Source organism: Hippocampus bargibanti, linkage group LG13 (assembly GCF_051943395.1).
Source record: "Hippocampus bargibanti isolate YZ-2025 linkage group LG13, ASM5194339v1, whole genome shotgun sequence".
In the NCBI taxonomy this organism is placed as follows: domain Eukaryota; kingdom Metazoa; phylum Chordata; class Actinopteri; order Syngnathiformes; family Syngnathidae; genus Hippocampus; species Hippocampus bargibanti.
In genome coordinates this window covers 1,010,984-1,038,711 of record NC_142746.1, presented here as the reverse complement: position 1 = coordinate 1,038,711, position 27,728 = coordinate 1,010,984, and the positions used below count along the sequence as shown (strand labels likewise).

General features: G+C 43.7%; 1 protein-coding gene across 1 annotated transcript; it reads right to left on the bottom strand.

Annotated features, from left to right (window-relative positions):
- Positions 1 to 819: 819 nt before the first annotated feature.
- On the bottom strand, positions 820 to 27,728 carry dync2li1 (dynein, cytoplasmic 2, light intermediate chain 1). Its single transcript, XM_089011901.1, has 13 exons — positions 27,583 to 27,728; positions 27,355 to 27,487; positions 27,227 to 27,261; positions 27,061 to 27,130; positions 25,900 to 25,988; positions 17,387 to 17,573; positions 17,254 to 17,322; positions 9,106 to 9,183; positions 8,950 to 9,029; positions 7,461 to 7,531; positions 7,252 to 7,349; positions 7,093 to 7,185; positions 820 to 1,276 (listed from the first exon to the last, which is right to left on the bottom strand). The coding sequence occupies exons 1-13, from the start codon at positions 27,597 to 27,599 to the stop codon at positions 1,214 to 1,216; spliced, it is 1,083 nt and encodes a 360-aa protein (XP_088868027.1). The 5' UTR covers positions 27,600 to 27,728; the 3' UTR covers positions 820 to 1,213.

The following is a 27,728-nucleotide window of genomic DNA, read 5'->3' as shown; positions in this document are numbered from 1 at the left end:
AAAATGCCTTACTATACATGGTCGTTTTTTTCGGCCTAAAACGCCTTACTATACATGGTCGTTTTTTTTCGGCCTAAAACGCCTTACTATACATGGTCGTTTTTTTTTCGGCTAAAAACGCCTTACTATACATGGTCATTTTTTTCAGCTAAAAATGCCTTACTATACATGGTCGTTTTTTTCAGCTAAAAACGCCTTACTATACATGGTCATTTTTTTCAGCTAAAAATGCCTTACTATACATGGTCGTTTTTTTTTAGCTAAAAATGCCTTACTATACATGGTCGTTTTTTTCGGCCTAAAACGCCTTACTATACATGGTCGGTTTTTTTCGGCTAAAAACGCCTTACTATACATGGTCGTTTTTTTCGGCTAAAAATGCCTTACTATACATGGTCGTTTTTTTCAGCTAAAAATGCCTTACTATACATGGTCGTTTTTTTCGTCCTAAAACGCCTGACTACACATGGTCGTTTTTTTCGCCTAAAAATGCCTTCCTATACGTGGTCATTTTTTTCCAGATAAAAACGCCTTACGTATTTTTTTTTGGGTCAAAAACGCCTTACTATACATGGTCGTTTTCTTCAGTCTGAAAACGCCTTACTATATGGTCGTTTTTTTTTTTTTTTTTACTAAAAACACCATACTGTACATGGTTGTTTTTTTCGCCTAAAAATGCCTTCCAATACGTGGTCATTTTTTTCCAGATAAAAACGCCTTACTATACATGGTCGTTTTCTTCAGTCTGAAAACGCCTTACTATATGGTTGTTTTTTTTCGGGCTAATAACGCCTTAATATACAAAGTGTGTGTTTTTTTTTTTTATTAAAACGCCTTACTATACATGGTGGGTTGTTTTTCGGGCAAAAACGCGTTACTACACATGGACGTTTTTTTCGCCTCAGAATGTCTTACTATACATGGTAATTTTTTTTTGTCTAAAAAACGTCTTACTATACATGGTTCTTTTTTCAGCCTAAAAACACCATAGTATACATGGTGGGTTTTTTCAGGTCAAAAATGCCTTACTAACGCCATTGAGCAAGGCACTAAAGCCTCCCAAGCGCCCCGTGGCCATCTTGTCTATGCACTCCATGATCAATCGGAACGTTCCGTTATTTTGTTGGTGGGAGTTGGGTTGGTTCTTCTCAGTACGCCAAAATACAGCAAGCTGATTTTCTCCCGGGGAAATGTGGCAATAGGCTCGGTGGGGCTACGTGTCCAGTCTGAGGCCTTTCCAGGACTTAGCCGCCTCCTTCTTGTAGTCCTCCAACTCCTGCAGACAGAAGACACTTTTTCAAGGAGGGGTGCATGAAAAATGACATTGCATGGCAAAGTAACATTTATTTTCTGTCAAAGAGTCTGACGTTTACATTCGACAAGGTCTCCCAAAGACCAATCAATAACCCAAAAAGTGGCCTGTTTATTTGATTAATAAGATGCAGATTTATCAAAGACCCCCTTACGTCTCTTTTGAATTCATTTATTAGACAAACAATGTTCTGCTTGATATTAGCTTCGATTGTTTTGGATTTGGATTTTTTAAAGTGACTTGAAGCGGTGGTCCCCAACCATTTTTGTGCCACGGACCGCTTTAATGTCAGACAATACTTGTCCGATAAATACAACAAAATAAAATGATACGACAGGCATTGAAACCGTTTTTTTTTTCTTTCTTTTAAATACAGTAAAGTCTCGTTATATCGATATTGGTTATATCGATAGTACTGCTTATTACGATACTATTTCTATGAACGCAAGGAGAAAATTTACATGCCGCAGGATCGGATATATCGATAGTCTGGTTATATCGATATTTTTTCCAACTCCCGAGAATATCGATATAACGAGACTTTACTGTATAATAATAAACGTGAATCCATTGTGTATATTTATGCAACTTTATTAGCAGAGTCCTGGTAACATCGCGCCAACAACAACATATGTAACATTGTCTCTGCCCCTAAACGCTCTATGGTCACCATGGTAATGTTTAAACGAGCCTTCAAAATAATATACGAAAGATAAGAAATTTGAAATAGGACTCCTGGTATTGTCTGTTAAATGCAGCGGTTTTTTTTTCTTAGAAGTCGTAGGCTCTTCTTCCGTCTCCTCACTGGGCCTTTTCTCCTTCGAAAAGAAACTTTCATAATGTTTTTTTTTTACTCATTTTGTTAGCTTACGGTGGATTAATTTTAGCGGTATGTATCACGTGACCTAGACAAACGTTTTGACGTGCGTCAAGAGTAATTTTTTTTCATTTTTCAAAATAAAACAGTTCAGACTCAGATAATAAATAAAATGGAAATTATGTACATTATTGATTCTTTTTGCGCGGCCCAGTACCAAATGACGAATGAGATGGCCGGGGGGTTGGAGACCTCTGATTTAAACGACAACCGACACCATTTTTTGTTTCCTAACTGACATCAGAAAAACGTTTTATAGCATCTAAAATACCCAAAACACGCAGTATGATATTTTTAGTCAAATGCAAAACACCAATAAATATGACTTAACGTTACCCAAAACTTCCACAAATGAGCTCAAAACTCGGGAGATTCAGAAAGTCCCACCCCCTTGTTTGTGACGTCACTTTGGCTCACAAACTGCCTTGCTCCAGAATCAAAACAATTGCTTCAGAGAATTCAGATTCGGAAAAAGATGCTTTCTTGTTACTCATCCAGTTATGAATATGATTCAAATAGTTCTGCAGAGGAAAGCATACATGTTTTCAATCGACTAAAGAAGTTCTTCCGTATCAATTCGAGTTGTCTGCAAGCGATGAAACCAGTGAAGATCTGGACTCCGATGTAGCGCCCAGAAAATGCACAAGATGGCGCACAAGCTGTGTTTCGTCCAGTATATGAAGCCGCTCATCAGAGCCGTACAGCCACCCGTGATTGGTTAAAATCCGTGGTAGAAGACAGAGGGGTGTGTTTTACGCACACACACAAAGGAGAGAGCCACAATTTGAACAAGCACACAAACATCAGAGATGTTGAGACGAGAGAGAGCTCCGACAGCGCGACAGAGTGACAAATGACACGGTGGAAATTGGATGTTTGTCCGATCTGTTTGCTCCACTAATATGCCGATTGCTCTCTTTCACCAGGTGAGATCACAGTTAGCATGCAGTGTGAATAAATGAGTAAACATGCATCAAATTTCCGCTATCCAAGCCCCAAATCGCTAATTCTGGTTAGCTTCCTCGTTCGCCTCTGCTGGTGCTCGACTGCTCTGCTCCGTTGTAAATGACTGATTCGTCCGTTGGGAATTTGTGTCAACTTACACCTTCTTTATGCGTGTTACCGCAATTGGCTGCGACACACAACGATTAACCATCGCGTTTGACAAATTATGGATGCAACTTATACGAAGGCGTCGGTTGTCCTTTTAAGGACAACCGACACCTCTGGACAAGTTGCGTCCATAATTTTTAAAATGGCTTCAAATGACTTCTACTGAGCATATTTTACAAAGATTACACCGCATATAGCGATATTTTACCTTTTAAGACTTGCGCTGAATATTCATGAAGTCTTGTTTTTGTTGATGACGATCCCCATGTGACGTCACGGAGGGAACGCCCCTGACCGAGAAAGCGACACACAATGCATTTTGGGTACTTTGTTTGGTCTGAAAACATCGTGTTGATCCGTGTTGATGGAGAAATTAGAAGGAAAACATAAATAATGCGATGGTGAATCGTTGTGTGTTGCACCAAGACTACTATTAGATACTAGTTGACACACATTCCCAGCAGACAAATCAGCCCATTTCCAACAGAGCTTGGGCGCCATCTTGTGCATTTTCTGGGATGCTACGTTGGAGTCCTGACGGCTCAAATTGATACGCAAGTACTTCTTTAATCAATTGCAAACATTTATGCTTTCCTCTTCAGAACTATTTGAATCATATTCATAACTGGATGAGTAACAAGAAAGCATGTTCTCCGAATCTGAACTCTCTGAAGCCATTGTTTTGATTCCAGAGCAAGGCAAGACGTCTTGGCGCGATGTCACAAACAAGGGAGCGGGACCTTCTGAAATTCGCCATTTCCTGGGTCATTTTGAAGTAGTTTTGGGACACTTTACCTCATTTGTCCTTTAAAGGACAACCAACATTATTTTTTTTTGTTTCCAAACTGACATCAGAAAAACGTTTTATAGCATCTAAAATAGCCAAAACACGCAGTCTGATATTTTTAGTCAAATGCAAAACACCAATAAAAATGCTTAAAGTGTCTAAAAAGTACTTCAATTTGAAACCGGAAGTGGCCAGTTTCAGAAGGTCCCGCCCCCATGTTCGTGGTGTCACTTGCTGGAGAATCAAAACAATGGCTTCAGATTTGGAGAATATGCTTTCTTGTTACTCATCCAGTTATGAATATGATTCAAATAGTTCTGCAGAGGAAAGCATACATGTTTGCAAACCATTAAAGAAGTCCTTCCGGGTCATTTTGAGGCATCAGGACTGATGTGTAGCGTCCCAGAAAATGCAGAAGATGGCGCCCAAGCTCCGTGGAATTTCCTTAGATTTTTTTGTCAGCGAATATCAAATACAGTAAAGTCTCGTTATATCGATATTCTCGGGAGTCGGAAAAAATATCGATATAACCGGTCTATCAATACAGTAAAGTCTCGTTATATCGATATTCAAGGGAGTCCGAAAAAATATCGATATAACCGGGACTATCGATATATCCGACCCTGTTTGCATGTAATTTTCCCCGTGCGTGCATAGAAATAGTATCGATATAACCGGGACTATCGATATATCCGATATCGATATAACGAGACTTTACTGTAGATGCTTGGTGCAAGACACAAGGATTCACCATCGCGTTATTTATGTGTTTTCCTTCTAATTTCACCATCAATACAAAGTTTTCAGACCAAAAAAGTACAGCAAAATACATTTACGTGAATGAAAGGACTACTACAATGTGTCCTTTCTCGGTCAGGGGCGTTCCTTCAGTGACGTGACGTGAGGACTCATCGCCAACTCAAAAACAAGACTTCCGGAATATTCAGCGCGAGTCTTAAAACGTAAAATATAGCTATATGCGGCGGAATCTTATTAAAATACGCTCAGTAGAAGTCATTTGAAGCCATTTTACAAATTCTGGACACAACTTGTCCGGAGACGTTGGTTGTCCTTTAAATGTTATGACTATTGCACAACTGTCACCGGGTTGAATTTTGCCAGTGCTAGCATTGTCAAGCCTCACCCTGATCCTGTTTTTTTTTTATGATGATGATTTTGTGAGTGTGGCGACCTGGTCTTTCTGCGCCCGCATGGCGTCAATCTGCCGTTCGCCGTACTGCGGGTCCTTGGCTGGATCCTTGACTTCTTTCTTCTCACCGATGTTCTGCACACGTTAAAATGAAAGGTGGTCAAAACAGGCCCGGCGATGTGACGCCGATTGAAAGCTGACCTCCGGAGGAAAGATGCGCTCAAAAACTTTCCTCCAGAGGTCTTTGGGGTTCTTGGCGTGCAGGGATGTCAAGTCCACGTCCGTCGCGGGGGGAGAGCCTGCCTCATATTTCACGTCAAAGTATCAAAAAAGTGTCAGGTGGCGCTGGAGCGTAGAGCTGCAGGCTAGCGATGTTGAGGTGCGTGGCCACCAGGTGACGCCGGGCTCACCAATTTGACTGAGAGAGTCGGAACCTGCCGGAATGATGAGGGGCTTGCTGGAGTCACACGACAGCGTTTTCCTAAAACGGCACAACAAACAGGCGCAACAAACGCAATCATAATCCAGACGAAATTATGGCCCGCAAAATTATATTATTAACAGTATATTATTATTTGTAAATTATTACTACTTAGCTAGCTATCTATTTGTAATCTATTTGTTCTCTATTAGCTATTTGGCTTGCTGGCTAGCTATCTTGCTGACTATCTATTATCTTAATAGCTATCTAGCTGACTAGCAAGATATCTATTTGCTAGCTAGTTTGCTTTCTATCTATTTGAGTTACTTCCAGGTTGAGTGGCCGCTGCTCTCCCAAAGAAAACTGATCCTGTGACTGTAAAGTGACCTTGTGAGTTTTGAAAGGCGCTTATAAATCAAAAGTATTATTATGGTTATTATGATGATTATTATTATTATGGTTATGATTATTATTATGATGACTACCTGCCTGGCTATCTAGCTGGCTATCTAGCTAGCTACCTAGCTGGCTACCGATTTGCTATCTATTAGCTATTTGGCTGGCTCGCTAGCTATCTAGCTGGTTATCTATTAGTTATACGGCTACCTAGCTAGCTGTCCATCGATTAGCTATCTTTTCATATGCGAGAGTTCATTTAGCTGGCTATCTATTTGCTATCTTTTTTCTATCTACTGGCTACCTTGCTACATATCTATTTGCTAACTAGCTATCTAGCTGGCTGCCTAACTAGCTATCTATTTAGCTAGCTATCTATTATCTCGTTATATCGATATTCTCGGGAGTTGGAAAAAATATCGATATAACCAGACTATCGATATATCCGATCCTGCGGCATGTAAATTTTCTCCTCATAGAAATAGTATCGTAATAAGCAGTACTATTAATATAACCGATATCGATATAACGAGACTTTACTGTAGATGCTCGGTGCAAGACACAAGGATTCACCATCGCGTTATTTATGTGTTTTCCTTCTAATTTCACCATCAACACAAAGTTTTCAGACCAAAAAAGTACAGCAAAATACATTTACGTGAATGAAAGGACTACTACAATGTGTCCTTTCTCGGTCAGGGGCGTTCCTTCAGTGACGTGACGACTTGTCACCAACTCAAAAACAAGACTTCCGGAATATTCAGCGCGAATCTTAAAAGGTAAAATATAGCGAAATGCGGTGGAATCTTATTAAAATACGCTCAGTTGAAGTCATTTGAAGCCATTCTACAAATTATGGACACAACTTGTCCAGAGGTGTCGGTTGTCCTTTAAATGTTATGACTATTGCACAACTGTCACCGGGTTGAATTTTGCCAGTGCTAGCATTGCTTGCAGACTTCAGAGGTCAAAGGTCAAGCCGCACCCTGATCCTGTTTTTTTTTTTTTATGATGATGATTTTGTGAGTGTGGCGACCTGGTCTTTCTGCGCCCGCATGGCGTCAATCTGCCGTTCGCCGTACTGCGGGTCCTTGGCTGGATCCTTGACTTCTTTCTTCTCACCGATGTTCTGCACACGTTAAAATGAAAGGTGGTCAAAACAGGCCCGGCGATGTGACGCCGATTGAAAGCTGACCTCCGGAGGAAAGATGCGCTCAAAAACTTTCTTCCAGAGGTCTTTGGGGTTCTTGGCGTGCAGGGAAGTCAAGTCCACGTCCGTCGCGGGGGGAGAGCCTGCCTCATATTTCACGTCAAAGTATCAAAAAAGTGTCAGGTGGCGCTGGAGCGTAGAGCTGCAGGCTAGCGATGTTGAGGTGCGTGGCCACCAGGTGACGCCGGGCTCACCAATTTGACTGAGAGAGTCGGAACCTGCCGGAATGATGAGGGGCTTGCTGGAGTCACACGACAGCGTTTTCCTAAAACGGCACAACAAACAGGCGCAACAAACGCAATCATAATCCAGACGAAATTATGGCCCGCAAAATTATATTATTAACAGTATATTATTATTTGTAAATTATTACTACTTAGCTAGCTATCTATTTGTAATCTATTTGTTCTCTATTAGCTATCTGGCTTGCTGGCTAGCTATCTTGCTGACTATCTATTATCTTAATAGCTATCTAGCTGACTAGCAAGATATCTATTTGCTAGCTAGCTTGCTTTCTATCTATTTGAGTTACTTCCAGGTTGAGTGGATGCTGGCCGCTGCTCTCCCAAAGAAAACTTATCCTGTGACTGTAAAGTGACCTTGTGAGTTTTGAAAGGCGCTTATAAATCAAAAGTATTATTATGGTTATTATGATGATTATTATGGTTATGATTATTATTATGATGACTACCTGCCTGGCTATCTAGCTGGCTATCTAGCTAGCTACCTAGCTGGCTACCGATTTGCTATTAGCTATTTGGCTGGCTCACTAGCTATCTAGCTGGTTATCTATTAGTTATACGGCTACCTAGCTAGCTGTCTATTAGCTATCTTTTCATATGCCAGAGTTCATTTAGCTGGCTATTTATTTGCTCTCTATTAGCTATCTATTTGCTATCTAATGGCGACCTTGTTACATATCTATTTGCTAACTAGCTATCTAGCTGGCTACCCAAATAGCTATCTATTTACTATCTATTATCTATCTTGCTAGGTATCTATTTGTTATCTATTAGCCAGCTACCTAGCTGGCTATCTATTTGCTATCAATTAGCTATCTGGCTGGCTCACTAGCTATCTAGCTGGTTATCTATTAGTTATACGGCTACCTAGCTAGCTGTCCATCGATTAGCTATCTTTTCATATGCGAGAGTTCATTTAGCTGGCTATCTATTTGCTATATTTTTTCTATCTACTGGCTACCTTGCTACATATCTATTTGCTAACTAGCTATCTAGCTGGCTGCCTAACTAGCTATCTATTTGCTATCTATTTAGCTAGCTATCTATTAGCCAGCTTGCTATCTATTAGCCATATAGCGATATAGCTGGCTGGCTAGCTATCTAGCTAGCTAGTTATTGGCTATCTGTTGGCTAGCTGTCTAGCTTTCTAGCTATCTGACTGTAAAGTGATCTAGAGTTTTGAAAGGTGCTTAGAAATTAAATGTATTATTATTATTATTATCTATTAGCTAGCTAGCTTCCTATCTATTTGAGTTACTTCCTGGTTGAGTGAACGCTAGCGTGTGTGGCTGCTGCTGCTCACCCACAGAAAAACTGATCCTGTGACTGTAAAGTGACCTTGAGAATTTTGAAAGGCGCTTAGAATTGAAATGTAGTATTATTATATGATTATAATCAGCAGAAGGCCGACATTTTCAGCGGAGGTTTTTTGACTTTTCACCCTGTGTCCACATTGAAGGCCAGATGGGAGAAGAAGCTTTTGGTCTTGGACATGAGGCTCTCCGACTTGATGCTGCAGAACTGACAAACAAGAAGAAGAAATGAAACACGACTTGCAAAGTGAACGTGAAGTCGAGTGCGTGACGGCTCATCTTACAATAAGTGAGGCGGCGTTGTAGTGAGCAATAAAACGCAACGTCTTGCAAATCATTTTCTTCTTGTCCGACGCCAATTCCTGCAAAGGAACATGCTGGACTGGGTCTTCAACTCACAACCTATGCACTGTGAAGGCGGCGTCCTAACCACTGGACTACTGGGCGCCCATTAACTAATTGACTGACAGAGAATGTTGTCCACTCTAGTGCCAGGGTTTTTGTCATTTTCACTCCAATTCCAGGAACCACAGAATATTGACTTTTAGGACTACATAAACTTTCAATGCAGCGTAACAAACCTTAGACTCTCTTCTTTCATCTGAGCAAAACATTGTTTCATTCATACATTAATAAATCAATGAAATAATAATTACATTAAATTAAACAGAATAAATTTTTATTACATTACATGAATAAATAAATAAAGTTATGGTAATTTCAATAAATACATAATAATAATAATAATACACTTGATTTATAAGCGCCTTTCAAAACTCTCAAGGTCACAGGATAAGTTTTTCTGTGGGTAAGCAGTGGCAGCCACACGCGCCAGGGTTCACTCAAACCGGAATAACTCAAATAAATAAAAAGCTAGCTAGCCAATCGACAAAAATAAATGCCCGAATAAATAAGTAAATTAATAACTTTCAATTAATTGAAATACAGTAAAGTCTCGTTATATCGATATTCAAGGGAGTCCGAAAAAATATCGATATAACCGGGACTATCGATATATCCGACCCTGTTTGCATGTAATTTTCTCCGTGCGTGCATAGAAATAGTATCAATATAACCGGGACTATCGATATATCCGATATCGATATAACAAGACTTTACTGTAAATAAAATTTCATGTAATTCACTGGCAGACTATGTGCAAAAATGTGTCCACTCCAGTGCCAGGGTTTTTGTCATTGTCAATTCCAGCACCCACATAATATTGAGTTTTAGGACCACAAAAACATTCATTGCACCGTAAGAAACCTGAGACTCTCTTCTCTCATCAGAGCAAAACATTTTTAATTAATGAATTAACAAATTAATAAATCAATTAAATATTAAGTAATTAGATTAAATTAAACTGAATTAAATTTAATTACATTACATGATATCAATAAATAAATAAAGCTATGGTAATTTAAATAAGTAAATACAGTAAAGTCTCGTTATATCGATATTCAAGGGAGTCCGAAAAAATATCGATATAACCGGGACTATCGATATATCCGACCCTGTTTGCATGTAATTTTCTCCGTGCGTGCATAGAAATAGTATCGATATAACCGGGACTATCGATATATCCGATATCGATATAACGAGACTTTACTGTAATTCACTGGCAGACGATGTGCAAACATGTGTCCATTCCAGTTGCCAGATTTTTTTGTCATTTCCATTCCAAATCCAGGACCCACAGAAGATTGACTTTTAGGACTACATGAACATGCAATGCAGCATAAGAAACCTTACACTCTCTTCTTTCATTAGAAAAAAAAGTTAATTGCTAAATGATATGGGTCTGGAGTTATATGAGCTTGAAATGAGGGTGGCTGTCCACATTACAATGCAATATGTACATATTGAGTGAATGAATCTTTCAATGAAACAACAACTCAATAAATGAAGAAATTTACATACAGTGAGACCTCAACTTACAAACACCTTATCTTACGAACTTTTCATCTTACGAACGTCAAATTTATGAAAATTAAACCTTATAATAAGAACTATTTTCATAATACACACCCACCACGGCTGGTGGAGTAATCTTCGGCGGAAGAACACCAAAGCACACGACCTTCGGATCTGGCGAAGTGATCTTCGACGGAAGCACACGCCCGAACAGCGCTCCAGCTGGGCCACCTTTCCACACGCCCTCTCATTGAATGCACACGTCGATCGCCTCCTTGAAGCTTTTTGCTGATAATGTTATGATTATGGCACCGAAAAAACCCCACCACAGGCTCATGTTCAGCCCGAGAAGACACAAAATAAAATCACCATCGCTGAGAAGAAGGAGATAATTGAAAAACACGAACGAGGTGTGCGTTTGTGTGATTTAGTGGCCGAGCACGGCTATTCTAAGTCAACCATTGCTAGCATTTTCCGGAACAAAGAAGCCATCAAAGGTGCGTCTGTTGCAAAAGGTGTTTCCGTGCTCTCAAAGCGACGGTCTCGGGCAACAGAAGAAGATGAAAAACTTCTCTTAATTTGGATTGGAACGAATAGCAGCTATCCGGCGACAGCGTGAGTAAAGCTATTTTATGTGAGAAAGCACAGCCAATTCACGCCGATATCGCCACACGGCAACCTGGAAGTTCGGCACTGATTGAGGATTTTAAAGCCAGCAACGGATGGTTCGAGAACTTTAAGCGCCGTACTGGGATTCACTGTGTCACTCGTCATGGTTGAAGCAGCCGGTTCTGACCATAAAGCTGCTCAAGCCTACAAGGCGTCATTCCTCGAACTGGTGAATGAAGAAGGCTACATTCCTCAGCAGGTATTTCATGCGGATGAGACAGGACTTTTCTGGAAGAAGATGCCTAACCGGACTTTCATTACTCAGGAAGAGACGTCTATCCCTGAGCATAAACCAATGAAAGATAGGCTAACCCTCCTGTTTTGTGCTAATGCCAGTGGTGACTGTAAGATAAAACCAATGTTGGTTTATCCTTCAGAAACCCCAAGGGCCTTCAAAAGAAACCAGGTGGTTAAATCCAAGCTTCCTGTCATGTGGAAGTCCAACACCAAAGCTTGGGTTACTCGTCTCCTGTTTATGGACTGGATGCATGATGTTTTCGCTCCTTCAGTGAGGAAATATCTCGAGGAGAAAGGACTCCCTGTCAAGTGTCTTCTTCTCCTTGACAATGCCCCAGCGCATCCGACAAATTTGGAGGAGGAACTTCACGGTGATCTTAATTTCATTCAGGTAAAATTCCTCCCTCCCAACACAACCCCTCTCCTGCAGCCCATGGACCAGCAAGTGATTGCAAGCTTCAAGAAGCTTTATACAAAGGCTTTATTTACCAGATGCTTTCAAGTGACAAATGACAGCGAACTATCCCTGAGGGATTATTGGAGAGACCATTTCAACATGTTTCATTGTGTTCAGCTGGTAGAAAAGGTTTGGCAGGATGTTACCCTCCGATCATTGAAAGCGGCTTGGAAGAATTTGTGGCCCGCATGAATCCTTGGGAGGGATTTTGAAACATTTGATCCTCATGACGCTGTTGTTTTGGACGAAATTGTTTCCCTTGGACAGAACATGGGATCGAAGTGGATGCGGATGACATTGAGGAGCTTGTTGCTGACCATAACGAGGTCCTCAACACGGAGGATTTGATTACCCTTCACGAGGACAAGCAGCAACAAGCCATGCAAGAGTTGTCATCTGAGGAGGAGGAGATTGCTACAGCATCTAGTGAGCGCATCAAAGAAATGTTGGCAAAGTGGAATGAATTGCAGGCTTTTATCGAACAGTTCCATCAAGAAAAGACTGTGGCTATGAGAGTCACCAACCTGATGAACGATACTGTGATGCCTCAGTTTCGTAAGACCTTACAAGTCACAAAGCAACAGGTGTCAATTAAGAGGTTTCTAGTCAGCAAAAATGATAAGGAGTTTCCAAAGAAGCAAAGAGAAGCCACACCAGAGGTTAAGTTACCAACAGTCCTTATGGAAGGTGACTCTCCTTCCATAAGCCATCAACGACCATCAAAAAGGTAAATACAACTTTATTTTACAGCACAGTTTATTTCTTTAATTCCAGTCCTCATGATGTGCCTCTCTTTCCAAACAGCAATTCCCTCTGACCTTCGACCTCCAACAACATTCCATCAAGCCATCAATGACCATGATAAAGGTAAATAAAACAACTTTATTCTATAGCACAGTTTATTTCTTTAATTACAGTCCTTATGGAATGTGACTCTTTCCAAACAGCAATTCCCTTTGACCTTGGACCTCCAACGCCATTCCATCAAGCCATCAATGACCATCACAAATGTAAATAAAGTGACTTTATTATACAGTGCAGTGTATTTCTTTCATTACAATACAATAGCCCATTTATTATACATAGAATACGGTATGCTGTGTGTAATCTTAAGGCTAATTTAGTTGAAAAGTATATTTTATGGAAACCCGGGACCAGATTAGTCCCATTTTAATGGTTTCCTATGGAAAAAAAATTGAGATACTTTTTGCCTTACACACTGTATCTGGGAACCAATTAAGTTCGTAAGTTGAGGTCTCACTGTACAACAAAAGCTGTTTGCATTTTGGGGGGAATTGAGCAGATGGGGCAATGAATCCATCGTCTTCAGTTGACTTCATTCAAAACGTCTTGAACATCCATTCGCTGGCTATCTTGTTATCAAGCTGGCTATCTAGCTATTTAGCTGCGACTGTATCTATTACTATTAGCTATATAGCTAGCTAGAAGTTAGCTATCCATTAGCTATCTATTCGCTATCTATTCGCTAGCTATTTGCTATCACGTTTGGATGAAAAGGACTAAAAGCGAGCTAGCTATTTGCTATCTATTTATTGGCTCGCTAGCTGTCTAGCTGGCTATCTAGCTGGCTGGCGAGCTTTCTAGCAGGCTATCTATCTGTTTATCTATTAGCTATATAGCTGGCTAGCTTTCTAGCATCACGTGTACAGATGGCTTGTGCGGGTGTGGAGCCTGATTGATGGGATATTTTAACCTTGCAGTCTACACTCTGCCTTTGAACTATCAAAGTTGAAACAAGTCCACATTTCACTGTTTTCTATCAATTTTCTCATTCTCTCTCTGTCGAGTGCCTGTCTCTTTAATGTTTACCCGCTGGGCCCTCTGCTGCGTTCTTGACCAATCATGTGGCTTTAACCGAAGACTGGGGGCGAGGAATAGAAGACAAAAAGTTGGCTGCCATTTTGTTGTTAGGAGAACGGGCGCGTTCGCGAACGACACATCTCTCATTGTGGCGCTGCGTGTGTATCCCGAAAAAGGTTTGTATGCCAAGGTAAAATTTTCATAATTTTAACATTCGTAAACCGAAAGGTTCGTAAGCCAAGGGGTTCGTAAACCGAGGTATTACTGGACAATTAATTTTGTGCGGTTTACCTGAAAAAGGTCATATTTGCTGCCGATGATGAGGAGAGGAACTGGAAACGGACTAATCAGCTCCCGGTCCTGTTGAGTGATCAATCATCATGATTGGCTGTGCTGCGTGATATTGGAAGCGGGGTGGACTTACAGGGAAGTCTTTGGGCAGAACGCGTGCGGTCGCAGAGTGCTTGGACCCCGCTCGGTTCTTGTTGACTTGCCGTGCCTGAGAAGCGGCTCGGTCCACGTAGGCCCGCGCCGCCTGGAGCAATGTCTCCATGGTGGTCCACAGGGCGGCCGGAGCTGATAGATCCAACACCAAGAGGACGGAGAGGCACCTGTGGGGCATACAAGATCCACTGCTGAAAAAAACGCTTTGATCCGCTCCTCTTTCATCTAGAACTGCTTCATGTTACAAAGAGGCAAGCAAGTGCTGAAGACTCTCTGTGTCTTTGTAATCATCATCATCATAATAATACATTTCATTTATAAGCGCCTTTCAAAACTCTCAAGGACACTTTACAGTCATAGGATACTTTTTCTGCGGGTGAGCAGCGGCTCCCACACGCGCCAGCGTGACTTCCGGGTCGAGTGTACACTGGCGCGCTTTTGGCTGCCGCTATTCGCCCGTAAACATTTTGGCTTCTTTTTAGTTTTTACGATTCCTGTAACCACTGGAAATACTCGACAGCCACCAGAGGAACTTATGGTCGAATTCCAATCCGTTTTGGCTGTCGGATCGTCTCGTGATTCCGGTCGTTTATCCGGATCACAGACGAGACCTCGTACCATCTCCACCCACCTGTACCTGCTGTTGAGGTCTAACCTGGACGCTGCCTGTCTCTGGACGTTATTGGTTGATATCATGTCGCTCCTCCAACCCGTTGGACGGCTGCAGTATTCAGCGGCAGAGCTGCTCAAACTCCGCTCCCGAAGGACGATTTTCCAATTCCCGGAAACCGCTCGTCGCCCTTCCTGGAGGTATATACACCGCGGATCACGTCGAGACTTTCACCTCGACGACTCCAAGGATATCATCTCCCTGTGGTCATCTTTTCCGCAGCCACGCAGAGGGTACAGCCACTCCGTGGAACACCGTGTGTTGGCCGGCCTGGCTACGTCGGCCAATGCCCCTCAAAATGACGACACCACCAGCGTCAACTTCGGCCCCCTGAACATCGCTCGCTTACGGGAATGGGTTGTCTTATCCAGGACATCCTTCGTGACCGTAAGTTGGCCTTCTTCTGCTTGAATGAGACCTGGCAAACGGCGGGGGACTTTTCCGAGTTGAACGACACGACGCCACCAGGGTTTGTTTACCTTTCAAAACCCCGTCTTTCGGGCCGCGGAGGCGGTCTCGCGATATTCTACCGCGAGAACTGGAAAGTCATTCAAATGCCAGTCCCGGAAACTCTGTCATTTGAATGCCTTGCGTGTCAAATTTCTGGACCATCTCCCACTGTTATAGCCACTGTATATCGTCCCCCGAAACCACATCGTAACTTTTTAAAAGACTTCTCCGCTGTCCTCACACACCTCTCCACTCTGTCACCAAATATTATTATCCTGGGGGACTTCAACATCCACATTGACAATTCCACCCATCCCCTCACCAAAGACTTCATTTCCTCACTGGAGAGTTTTGGCTTGCATCAATTCTCTGATTTTCCCACGCATATAAAAGGGCATACCCTGGACTTGATATGCTGCTGTGGTTTTACCCCCGCCAACTGCACAGCAAATGAACTACCTGTAACGGACCATTTCCTTGTCTCATTTAACGTTCCCATCACACTATCTCTCCCCAAGCCACCCCGCATCATCACTTATCGGAACATCAAACACATCGACACAGTCACCCTCACTGCAATGGCTTCCACCCTCAATCCGGACTACAACTCCCCCCCTGATGAACTTGTTTCCCGGTACAACACGGACCTTGCAAACATGCTCAACGCCCTTGCTCCTGTAAAGTCCCGGTCAGTCCAATGCACCCGATCCGCCCCTTGGTTCACCGCCCATCTCCGCTCCACCAAGGCGAAAACTTGGCAACTGGAAAGACTTTACAGGAAGACCGTGCTCACTACCCACAAGGACATGTACACAGCTCACCTCACCCATTACAAGGAACATCACACACGCAAAATCACAATACTATTCTGGACTGATTGATGCTAACACTGGGAATGCACGGACTGTCTTTTCCCAATACAACAAAATCATTCAACCCCTATCTCTCTCCCCCCACACTTTCACTCCTCAGACAACTGCAACACTCTGCTTCTGTTTTTCACTGAAAAGATCAACAAGATCCACCAGCACCTCGGCTCCTCTGTATCCCTCCCCTCCCCCAACCTTCCTACTCCCTATAAACTGCTGTCCTCTTTTGAACTCCCTCATCCCTCCTTAATTTCTGACCTCATCACCAAGTCCAAGAATTCCACCTGTCAGCTTGACCCCCTCCCTACTATCCTCATCAAATCTTGTCTACCCGCTCTCCTCCCTTTTATTTCAGCTATTATTCACTCCCATTATCCACTGGCGAGCTTTCTAGCAGGCTATCTATCTGTTTATCTATTAGCTATATAGCTGGCTAGCTTTCTAGCATCACGTGTACAGATGGCTTGTGCGGGTGTGGAGCCTGATTGATGGGATATTTTAACCTTGCAGTCTACACTCTGCCTTTGAACTATCAAAGTTGAAACAAGTCCACATTTCACTGTTTTCTATCAATTTTCTCATTCTCTCTCTGTCGAGTGCCTGTCTCTTTAATGTTTACCCGCTGGGCCCTCTGCTGCGTTCTTGACCAATCATGTGGCTTTAACCGAAGACTGGGGGCGAGGAATAGAAGACAAAAAGTTGGCTGCCATTTTGTTGTTAGGAGAACGGGCGCGTTCGCGAACGACACATCTCTCATTGTGGCGCTGCGTGTGTATCCCGAAAAAGGTTTGTATGCCAAGGTAAAATTTTCATAATTTTAACATTCGTAAACCGAAAGGTTCGTAAGCCAAGGGGTTCGTAAACCGAGGTATTACTGGACAATTAATTTTGTGCGGTTTACCTGAAAAAGGTCATATTTGCTGCCGATGATGAGGAGAGGAACTGGAAACGGACTAATCAGCTCCCGGTCCTGTTGAGTGATCAATCATCATGATTGGCTGTGCTGCGTGATATTGGAAGCGGGGTGGACTTACAGGGAAGTCTTTGGGCAGAACGCGTGCGGTCGCAGAGTGCTTGGACCCCGCTCGGTTCTTGTTGACTTGCCGTGCCTGAGAAGCGGCTCGGTCCACGTAGGCCCGCGCCGCCTGGAGCAATGTCTCCATGGTGGTCCACAGGGCGGCCGGAGCTGATAGATCCAACACCAAGAGGACGGAGAGGCACCTGTGGGGCATACAAGATCCACTGCTGAAAAAAACGCTTTGATCCGCTCCTCTTTCATCTAGAACTGCTTCATGTCACAAAGAGGCAAGCAAGTGCTGAAGACTCTCTGTGTCTTTGTAATCATCATCATCATCATCATAATAATACATTTCATTTATAAGCGCCTTTCAAAACTCTCAAGGACACTTTACAGTCATAGGATACTTTTTCTGCGGGTGAGCAGTGGCTCTCACACGCGCCAGCGTTCACTCAACCCGGCGCTTTTGGCTCCCGCTATTCGCCCGTAAACATTTTGGCTTCTTTTTAGTTTTTACGATTCCTGTAACCACTGGAAATACTCGACAGCCACCAGAGGAACTTATGGTGGAATTCCAATCCGTTTTGGCTGTCGGATCGTCTCATGATTCCGGTCGTTTATCCGGATCACAGACGAGACCTCGTACCATCTCCACCCACCTGTACCTGCTGTTGAGGTCTAACCTGGACGCTGCCTGTCTCTGGACGTTACTGGTTGATATCATGTCGCTCCTCCAACCCGTTGGACGGCTGCAGTATTCGGCGGCAGAGCTGCTCAAACTCCGCTGCCGATGGACGATTTTCCAATTCCCGGAAATCGCTCGTCGCCCTTCCTGGAGGTATATCCACCGCGGATCACGTCGAGACTTTCACCTCGACGACTCCAAGGATATCATCTCCCTGTGGTCATCTTTTCCGCAGCCACGCAGAGGGTACAGCCACTCCGTGGAACACCGTGTGTTGGCCGGCCTGGCTAGGTCGGCCAATGCCCCTCAAAATGACGACACCACCAGGCGTCAACTTCGGCCTCCTGAACATCCGCTCGCTTACGGGAATGGGTTGTCTTATCTAGGACATCCTTCATGACCATAACTTGGCCTTCTTCTGATTGAATGAGACCTGGCAAACGGCGGGGGACTTTTCCGAGTTGAACGACACGACGCCACCAGGGTTTGTTTACCTTTCAAAACCCCGTCTTTCGGGCCGCGGAGGCGGTCTCGCGATATTCTACCGCGAGAACTGGAAAGTCATTCAAATGCCAGTCCCGGAAACTCTGTCATTTGAATGCCTTGCGTGTCAAATTTCTGGACCATCTCCCACTGTTATAGCCACTGTATATCGTCCCCCGAAACCACATCGTAACTTTTTAAAAGACTTCTCCGCTGTCCTCACACACCTCTCCACTCTGTCACCAAATATTATTATCCTGGGGGACTTCAACATCCACATTGACAATTCCACCCATCCCCTCACCAAAGACTTCATTTCCTCACTGGAGAGTTTTGGCTTGCATCAATTCTCTGATTTTCCCACGCATATAAAAGGGCATACCCTGGACTTGATATGCTGCTGTGGTTTTACCCCCGCCAACTGCACAGCAAATGAACTATCTGTAACGGACCATTTCCTTGTCTCATTTAACGTTCCCATCACACTATCTCTCCCCAAGCCACCCCGCATCATCACTTATCGGAACATCAAACACATCGACACAGTCACCCTCACTGCAATGGCTTCCACCCTCAATCCGGACTACAACTCCCCCCCTGATGAACTTGTTTCCCGGTACAACACGGACGGACCTTGCAAACATGCTCAACGCCCTTGCTCCTGTAAAGTCCCGGTCAGTCCAATGCACCCGATCCGCCCCTTGGTTCACCGCCCATCTCCGCTCCACCAAGGCGAAAACTTGGCAACTGGAAAGACTTTACAGGAAGACCGTCCTCACTACCCACAAGGACATGTACACAGCTCACCTCACAAGGAACATCACACGCGCAAAATCACAATACTATTCTGGACTGATTGATGCTAACACTGGGAATGCACGGACTGTCTTTTCCCTATACAACAAAATCATTCAACCCCATATCTCTCTCCCCCCACACTTTCACTCCTCAGACAACTGCAACACTCTGCTTCTGTTTGTCACTGAAAAGATCAACAAGATCCACCAGCACCTCGGCTCCTCTGTATCCCTCCCCTCCCCCAACCTTCCTTCTCCCTATAAACTGCTGTCCTCTTTTGAACTCCCTCATCCCTCCTTAATTTCTGACCTCATCACCAAGTCCAAGAATTCCACCTGTCAGCTTGACCCCCGCCCTACTATCCTCATCAAATCTTGTCTACCCGCTCTCCTCCCTTTTATTTCAGCTATTATTCACTCCTCATTATCCACTGGAATTGTTCCTGTCCCTCTCAAAACCGCAGCTGTAAGGCCAATCCTGAAAAAACTTGGTTCAGATCCCAATGATTTCAATAACCTACGTCCAATTTCGCATCTTCCATTTATCGCTAAAATTCTCGAAAAAACCGTCGCGTCTCAGCTCCACTCTCACCTCACTCACAATAACCTCTATGAACAATTCCAGTCTGGTTTCCGTCCCCGCTACAGCACTGAATCAGCCCTCATAAAAATCATTAATGACCTTCTCATAGCAGCAGATACCGGCTCCCTCTCTGTTCTTATCCTTCTTAATCTATCTGCAGCCTTTGACACCATTTCTCACCCCATCCTGCTCAACCGACTCTCCACTCTAGGCGTGACACACACCCCACTTAGTTGGTTTCATTCCTACCTCACTGGCTGCTCACAGTTTATCCAAATTAACATATTCACTTCACGGTCCTCCCCTGTGTCTTCTGGTGTGCCCCGAGGATCTGTTCTGGGCCCCTTCTCTTTATTATATACCTTCTTCCCCTTGGTGATATCTTCCGTAATTTTGGCATTAATTTTCACTGCTTCGCGGATGACACCCAGCTCTACCTCTCCAGTAAACCGGACGCCTCTCTTCCACCTGCATCCCTTACACTTTGCCTCTAAGAAATTAAATCCTGGTTTTCTCATAACTTTCTCAAACGAAACAGCGGAAAAACGGAACTTCTCCTTGTCGGTACAAAATCCACCCTTCACAAAGCAAACAGGTTCTCTCTCACCATTGACAGTTCTACCGTGTCCAAGGGCGGTGGACACGGTAGAACTGTCAAGTCAAGAGCCTGGGTGTCATCCTCGATAGCACACTATCTTTTCACTCCCATATAAATAACATAACTCGGTCTGCATATTTTCTCGTCCGCAATAGCAATCGTCTCCGTCCCTCTCTCACCCCTCACACCATTGCTATCCTCGTCCACAGTCTCGTCACCTCCCGTACCGATTATTGTAATTCGCTTCTTTTCGGGGTCAATCAAAAATGTCTCCATAAACTCCAACTAGTCCAAAATTCCTCAGCCCGGATCATTACTAAAACCCCCTCCTTTCACCACATCAGCCCTGTCCTCCAACAGCTCCACTGGCTACCTGTTAAACATCGTATCGAATTCAAAATACTTCTGTTTACATTCAAAGCCATCCATAACCTTGCCCCCCCCCCCTATCTGTCTGACCGAATTCAAATCTTCGTTCCTTCTCGGGCCCGCAGATCCTTTTCCTCCACCTCTATAATAATAATAATCCATTTCATTTCTGAGCGCCTTTCAAAACTCTCAAGGACACTTTACAGTCACAGGATATTTTTTCTCTACATGCCCTCTGCCCGTCTCACAACGATGGGGTGCAGAGCTTTCAGCCGCTCCGCTTCCAAACTCTGGAACTCACTTCCACCCAACATCCGTAACATTGACTCCCTTCCTACTTTCATGAACTACCTGTAACGGACCATTTCCTTGTCTCATTTAACGTTCCCATCACACTATCTCTCCCCAAGCCACCCCGCATCATCACTTATCGGAACATCAAACACATCGACACAGTCACCCTCACTGCAATGGCTTCCACCCTCAATCCGGACTACAACTCCCCCCCTGATGAACTTGTTTCCCGGTACAACACGGACCTTGCAAACATGCTCAACGCCCTTGCTCCTGTAAAGTCCCGGTCAGTCCAATGCACCCGATCCGCCCCTTGGTTCACCGCCCATCTCCGCTCCACCAAGGCGAAAACTTGGCAACTGGAAAGACTTTACAGGAAGACCGTGCTCACTACCCACAAGGACATGTACACAGCTCACCTCACCCATTACAAGGAACATCACACACGCAAAATCACAATACTATTCTGGACTGATTGATGCTAACACTGGGAATGCACGGACTGTCTTTTCCCAATACAACAAAATCATTCAACCCCTATCTCTCTCCCCCCACACTTTCACTCCTCAGACAACTGCAACACTCTGCTTCTGTTTTTCACTGAAAAGATCAACAAGATCCACCAGCACCTCGGCTCCTCTGTATCCCTCCCCTCCCCCAACCTTCCTACTCCCTATAAACTGCTGTCCTCTTTTGAACTCCCTCATCCCTCCTTAATTTCTGACCTCATCACCAAGTCCAAGAATTCCACCTGTCAGCTTGACCCCCTCCCTACTATCCTCATCAAATCTTGTCTACCCGCTCTCCTCCCTTTTATTTCAGCTATTATTCACTCCCATTATCCACTGGAATTGTTCCTGTCCCTCTCAAAACCGCAGCTGTAAGGCCAATCCTGAAAAAAACTCAGATCCCAATGATTTCAATAACCTACGTCCAATTTCGCATCTTCCATTTATCGCTAAAATTCTCGAAAAAACCGTCGCGTCTCAGCTCCACTCTCACCTCACTCACAATAACCTCTATGAACAATTCCAGTCTGGTTTCCGTCCCCGCTACAGCACTGAATCAGCCCTCATAAAAATCACTAATGACCTTCTCATAGCAGCAGATACCGGCTCCCTCTCTGTTCTTATCCTTCTTGATCTATCTGCAGCCTTTGACACCATTTCTCACCCCATCCTACTCAACCGACTCTCCACTCTAGGCGTGACACACACCCCACTTAGTTGGTTTCATTCCTACCTCACTGGCCGCTCACAGTTTATCCAAATTAACATATTCACTTCACGGTCCTCCCCTGTGTCTTCTGGTGTGCCCCGAGGGTCTGTTCTGGGCCCCTTCTCTTTATTACATACCTTCTTCCCCTTGGTGATATCTTGCGCAATTTTGGCATTAATTTTCACTGCTTCGCGGATGACACCCAGCTCTACCTCTCCAGTAAACCCGATGCCTCTCTTCCACCTGCATCCCTTACACTTTGCCTCTAAGAAAATAAATCCTGGTTTTCTCATAACTTTCTCAAACGAAACAGCGGAAAAACGGAACTTCTCCTTGTCGGTACAAAATCCACCCTTCACAAAGCAAACAGGTTCTCTCTCACCATTGACAGTTCTACCGTGTCCCCCGCCCTTCAAGTCAAGAGCCTGGGTGTCATCCTCGATAGCACACTATCTTTTCACTCCCATATAAATAACATAACTCGGTCTGCATATTTTCACGTCCGCAATAGCAATCGTCTCCGTCCCTCTCTCACCCCTCACACCACTGCTATCCTCGTCCACAGTCTCGTCACCTCCCGTACCGATTATTGTAATTCGCTTCTTTTCGGGGTCAATCAAAAATGTCTCCATAAACTCCAACTAGTCCAAAATTCCTCAGCCCGGATCATTACTAAAACCCCCTCCTTTCACCACATCAGCCCTGTCCTCCAACAGCTCCACTGGCTACCTGTTAAACATCGTATCGAATTCAAAATACTTCTGTTTACATTCAAAGCCATCCATAACCTTGCCCCCCCCCCCTATCTGTCTGACCTAATTCAAATCTCCGTTCCTTCTCGGGCCCGCAGATCCTCTTCCTTCCTCCACCTCTATAATAATAATAATCCATTTCATTTCTGAGCGCCTTTCAAAACTCTCAAGGACACTTTACAGTCACAGGATATTTTTTCTCTACATGCCCTCTGCCCGTCTCACAACGATGGGGTGCAGAGCTTTCAGCCGCTCCGCTTCCAAACTCTGGAACTCACTTCCACCCAACATCCGTAACATTGACTCCCTTCCTACTTTCAAATCTCACCTGAAAACCCACCTGTTTAAACTTGCCTTCATGGTGTAGTTTAATCTGCTGTTTTATTTATTGTTTTAGTCATGATTTTACTGTTTTGTGTATTGCTAGCTAGTATAGCTAGCTAATACATAGCAAATAGATAGCTAGCCAGATAGCCAGACAGCTAATGGCTAGCGAGATAGCCAGCCAGCTCGCCAGATAGCTCGCCAGATAGCAAATAGCTAGCGAGGTAGCATTGTAGCAAGGGGGGCGGGGCCAAGGAGGTCCCAACGCCGCCGCCGCCCACCTTCGACGTAGGGTCTTTCCCTAGGGTGCTCTCGGACCCTCAGGTCCCGGCAGACTTCCTCCTCAGAAGGTCCCGCATGCGCTCTTTGTAGATCTCCAGGTAGCTGCGACCAGGGATCGTCACCTGACTTCCGCGCAAAAAGAAGCTTGGTCCCGCCAAGCGTCGTGTTGTCATGTTATTTGTTATTTCGTTTGTTGTTGGTTTTTTTTCACTTCAAGATGACGCCGCGAGAGCGGCTACCTTTCCAGCAGCTCCTGTATTTTGTTTTTCTACTTCTTTCTTTCCTTTCCTCTTCCTTTCATAACTTTGCTGCTGTAAAATGTCAATTTCTCCACTGTGAGACAAATACAGTGATACCTTGGCATACAAACTTAATTGGGTCACAGAAATCTTGTGTAAGGCAAAAAGTGTGTATTCCAAACATGAATTTCTTATAGGGAACCATTAAAATGAGAATAATCCGTTCCCAGGTCCCCATAAAACAGGGGTGCTCACACTTTTTCAGCATACGAGCTACTTACAAAAAATACCAAGTCAAAATGATCTACCCACGACAAAAATGCAAAACATAATTATTTTCAAATGTTTTAAGGATTATGTATGTACAATGTATGTTGATGTACCTTGCATAACTGTATAAGCCAATATTGCACAACACACATAATAACTACATATACATAACATAATAAATAACTATTAACATTTTTTTGTAATTACCTGAGTTTACTTTGATGACTTGCACTGAATTGAATCAGCCAGGGATGCATAGTCCGGACAGTAGCTGCTGACAGCCAGCCTCAAGCACATTCCCAAATGTTCATCATTGGATTGGATTGGATTGGATATGCCTTTATTAGTCTCACAGTGCATGGTGCATGGTGCATCATTCATGGTGGAACGGTATTTGGACTTAATGATCTTCATGTAGGAAAAGGCTGACTCACATAAATAAGTGGAGCCGAATAATACAGTCAAGGAGGTAGCACATTTCCTCAAGTTGGGGTACTTTTCCTGTGTGAGTAAGTTACAGAACTGTCCAAGTCTCTGAACAAGGAGTCAGCTGCTTCAACGAATGCTTCTTTTACCATCTCTCCGTCTTGGAAGGACTTATTGTTTTTAACGATGGCGTGACTCACGATGCTTCGGTGGCGACTTTCGCTTTTGAAGTATGTTGAGTGAAAAATGACCGCTGTCCGGACAACTGGGATTTTAGTTCGACCACCGTTCTCTTTCTCAGCTGGCTTTTCGGCGTGAAGTCAATGTCGTATTTTCCATGAACAGTCCGAAAATGGCGCTCCACATTTTCCCATTCCGTATGAAAGTAATATGTTTTGCCCCCTTACTTGGTCCCGCTTTCTCACTCATTTTGATCACCATATGTTTTAGCAAGGGCTTAAAATCTGAGGTAATTCGCTGACTAGCTTGTAAATTTTGCTGCGTTTAGCGCCGTTGTTTACGCATGCACGGCGACCTAAAGGTAAAAATTCAGTTGTCATCTGAATGGTTGCCCTGTATGTCAATCAAGTGACGGGACGTTTGATAGGCTGACAAATGTTTTTTTTTTACTGTCACGCTAAGATCGACCAGTACTACCTCCGCGATCGACCGGTAGATCGCGATCGACGTAATGAGCACCCCTGCCATAAGACATACATTTCAACTAAATAACCCTTAAAAAATATACCTTATTATAATAAATGTGCTATTGTATTTTTATCAAAGAAATAAACTGTACTGTTTAATAAAGTCGTTTTATTTATGGAATGGATATCTTTTTGCATAAAGTGTCTCATGGAGCTCTGGGTTGTACATATATATATATATTATATATTGGATATTGGATATTGGATATGGCTTTATTAGTCACATCTTGTACATCTTGTAGTACATCTTGGAAGTTGTGATATTGCAACAGTAACAGAAGCAAGCAGACACACTAGAAACTTCATTAATAGCCGGTTCCCTTGCTTGTCTTTTCATTTCAAATTGAACTAATGACCTGTGCAGGTTATTTGTGAAGCCTGATTGATGGGATGTGTTTGTAAGCCAAGGTATCACTGTAAAGGTAGATCCAATCCAATCCAAAAACCTAAGGCACTTGATCAGACGGATGGATTTTAGTTGCTCATAGCACATCCGAATTACCGAATGCTGGCAGCCGTGATGGGGATCTGCACCAGATCGGACAAGGAAGTCCCGCCTCCCAGCTCCCACAGGTGGGCGATGTCTTTGGGCTGGACACAGTGAAAGTCCAATAATGGGTAAAAAAACAATGTCAGCTTTCCAGGCTAGTTCATGTTAGCACGCTACTTCATCGGATGTGAAAGCGCTCGATCAATCAAAATGGATTGCGTGCTATTATAGTGATACCTCGGCTTACAATCGCTTTAGCTAACGAACTTGCGACACACCTTACGAACGTAACATTTACGAGAATATAATTTTGGCATACCAACCAGTTTTCGGGAAACACACGGAGCGCCACAAGTGATGTGTCGTTCGCGAACGAGCCGGTTCTTGCAGCTCCTAACAAGGTGCTTGAAATGGCAGCCGGCTTTTTTTTTCTCTATCCCCCCACCCCCAGTCTTCGGTTAAAGCCGCACATGATTGTTCAAGTGGTAGAGGAGGGAAGGGACACGCGCAGCAGGTCACGCGCAGCAGTGAGCAGGGGGAGGGGTTACAGAAACACACACGAAAGGGAGACGACAGAGCTTGAAACAAAAACACAAAAGTGAAAAAAAAAGTGAAATGGTGAGAAAATGGATAGAAAACAGTGTAATTTGGACTCGTTTCAACTTTATTGATAGTTCAAAGGCAGAGTGTAGACTGCAAGGTTAAAATATCCCATCAATCAGGCTCCACAAATAACCCGCACAAGCCACCTGTACTATTTGAAGAGAACATACAAGCAAGGGAACCAGCTATTAATGAAGTTTCTTCTAAGATGTACAACCCAGAACTCCTTGAGACACATTATGCAAAAAGCTATCCATTCCATCAAGCCATCAACGACCATTACAAAGGTCAATAAAATGACTTAGACACAGTACACATTATTTCTTTAATTGCAATACCATAGCACATTTATTATACATAAAATAGGGTATATTGTGCATAGTTTTAAGGCTTCTTTAGTTGGAAATTATGTTTTATTGGGACCTGGGAACGGATTATTCTCATTTTAATGGTTTCCTATGGGAAATTAATGTTTGGAATACACACTTTTCGCCTGACACACATTTTCTGGGAACCAATTAAGTTCGTAAGCCAAGGTATCACTGCATTTGGTTTTGTTTTAGTACCCACCGTGTTGTGGCCTGTGGCTCTCCTGCCAAATGTGTACTCCAGGGCCAGAGTGGGCTTTGCTGGTTCATCCCTGGGGGTGTACACAACACTTTAGCTTCATCTCGCGCGAATCTCTAATCAAATGTGTTCAAAACAACAACATCAACAAGTGGATTGGATTACTCGCCTGTCGAGGCATCGGAGCAGAATGGACGTTTTGCCCTGTCGTGACGAAAGACAACAAACATGGCACATTTAGCCCAAGAGAAAAAAAACTCGGTTGTCATCAATGTAAAGTCAGATAACTACACGTACCCCAGCCTTGCTACCCATTAGAAAAACGGTCCTTTCCCCGCCTGCTTCTGCTACGGCACCGGCGTCGTCCTCTTCTGCGTTTGTCTCCCGACTTTGGACTTCTGCAGCGGCCAAATCCCACAATTTGTCCGTGCTGCAAAGTGCGACACAAAATAAACGTCACGTCATTTTATGTCCAATTTGTTGTATCCACAAACGAGCTAATGTACACGAATTTCCATTCCTTACCATGCCTTCGCCATCATCGGTCGAAAGCTAACATGTCACGGCTAAACAGCAACACAGCACCTAACAAAAGCGTTGTCAGGCCAACACGCGCATATTGATGACGTTTAGGGTCCTTTCAAAGCACCTTTCAAAACCCTCCCGTGGGC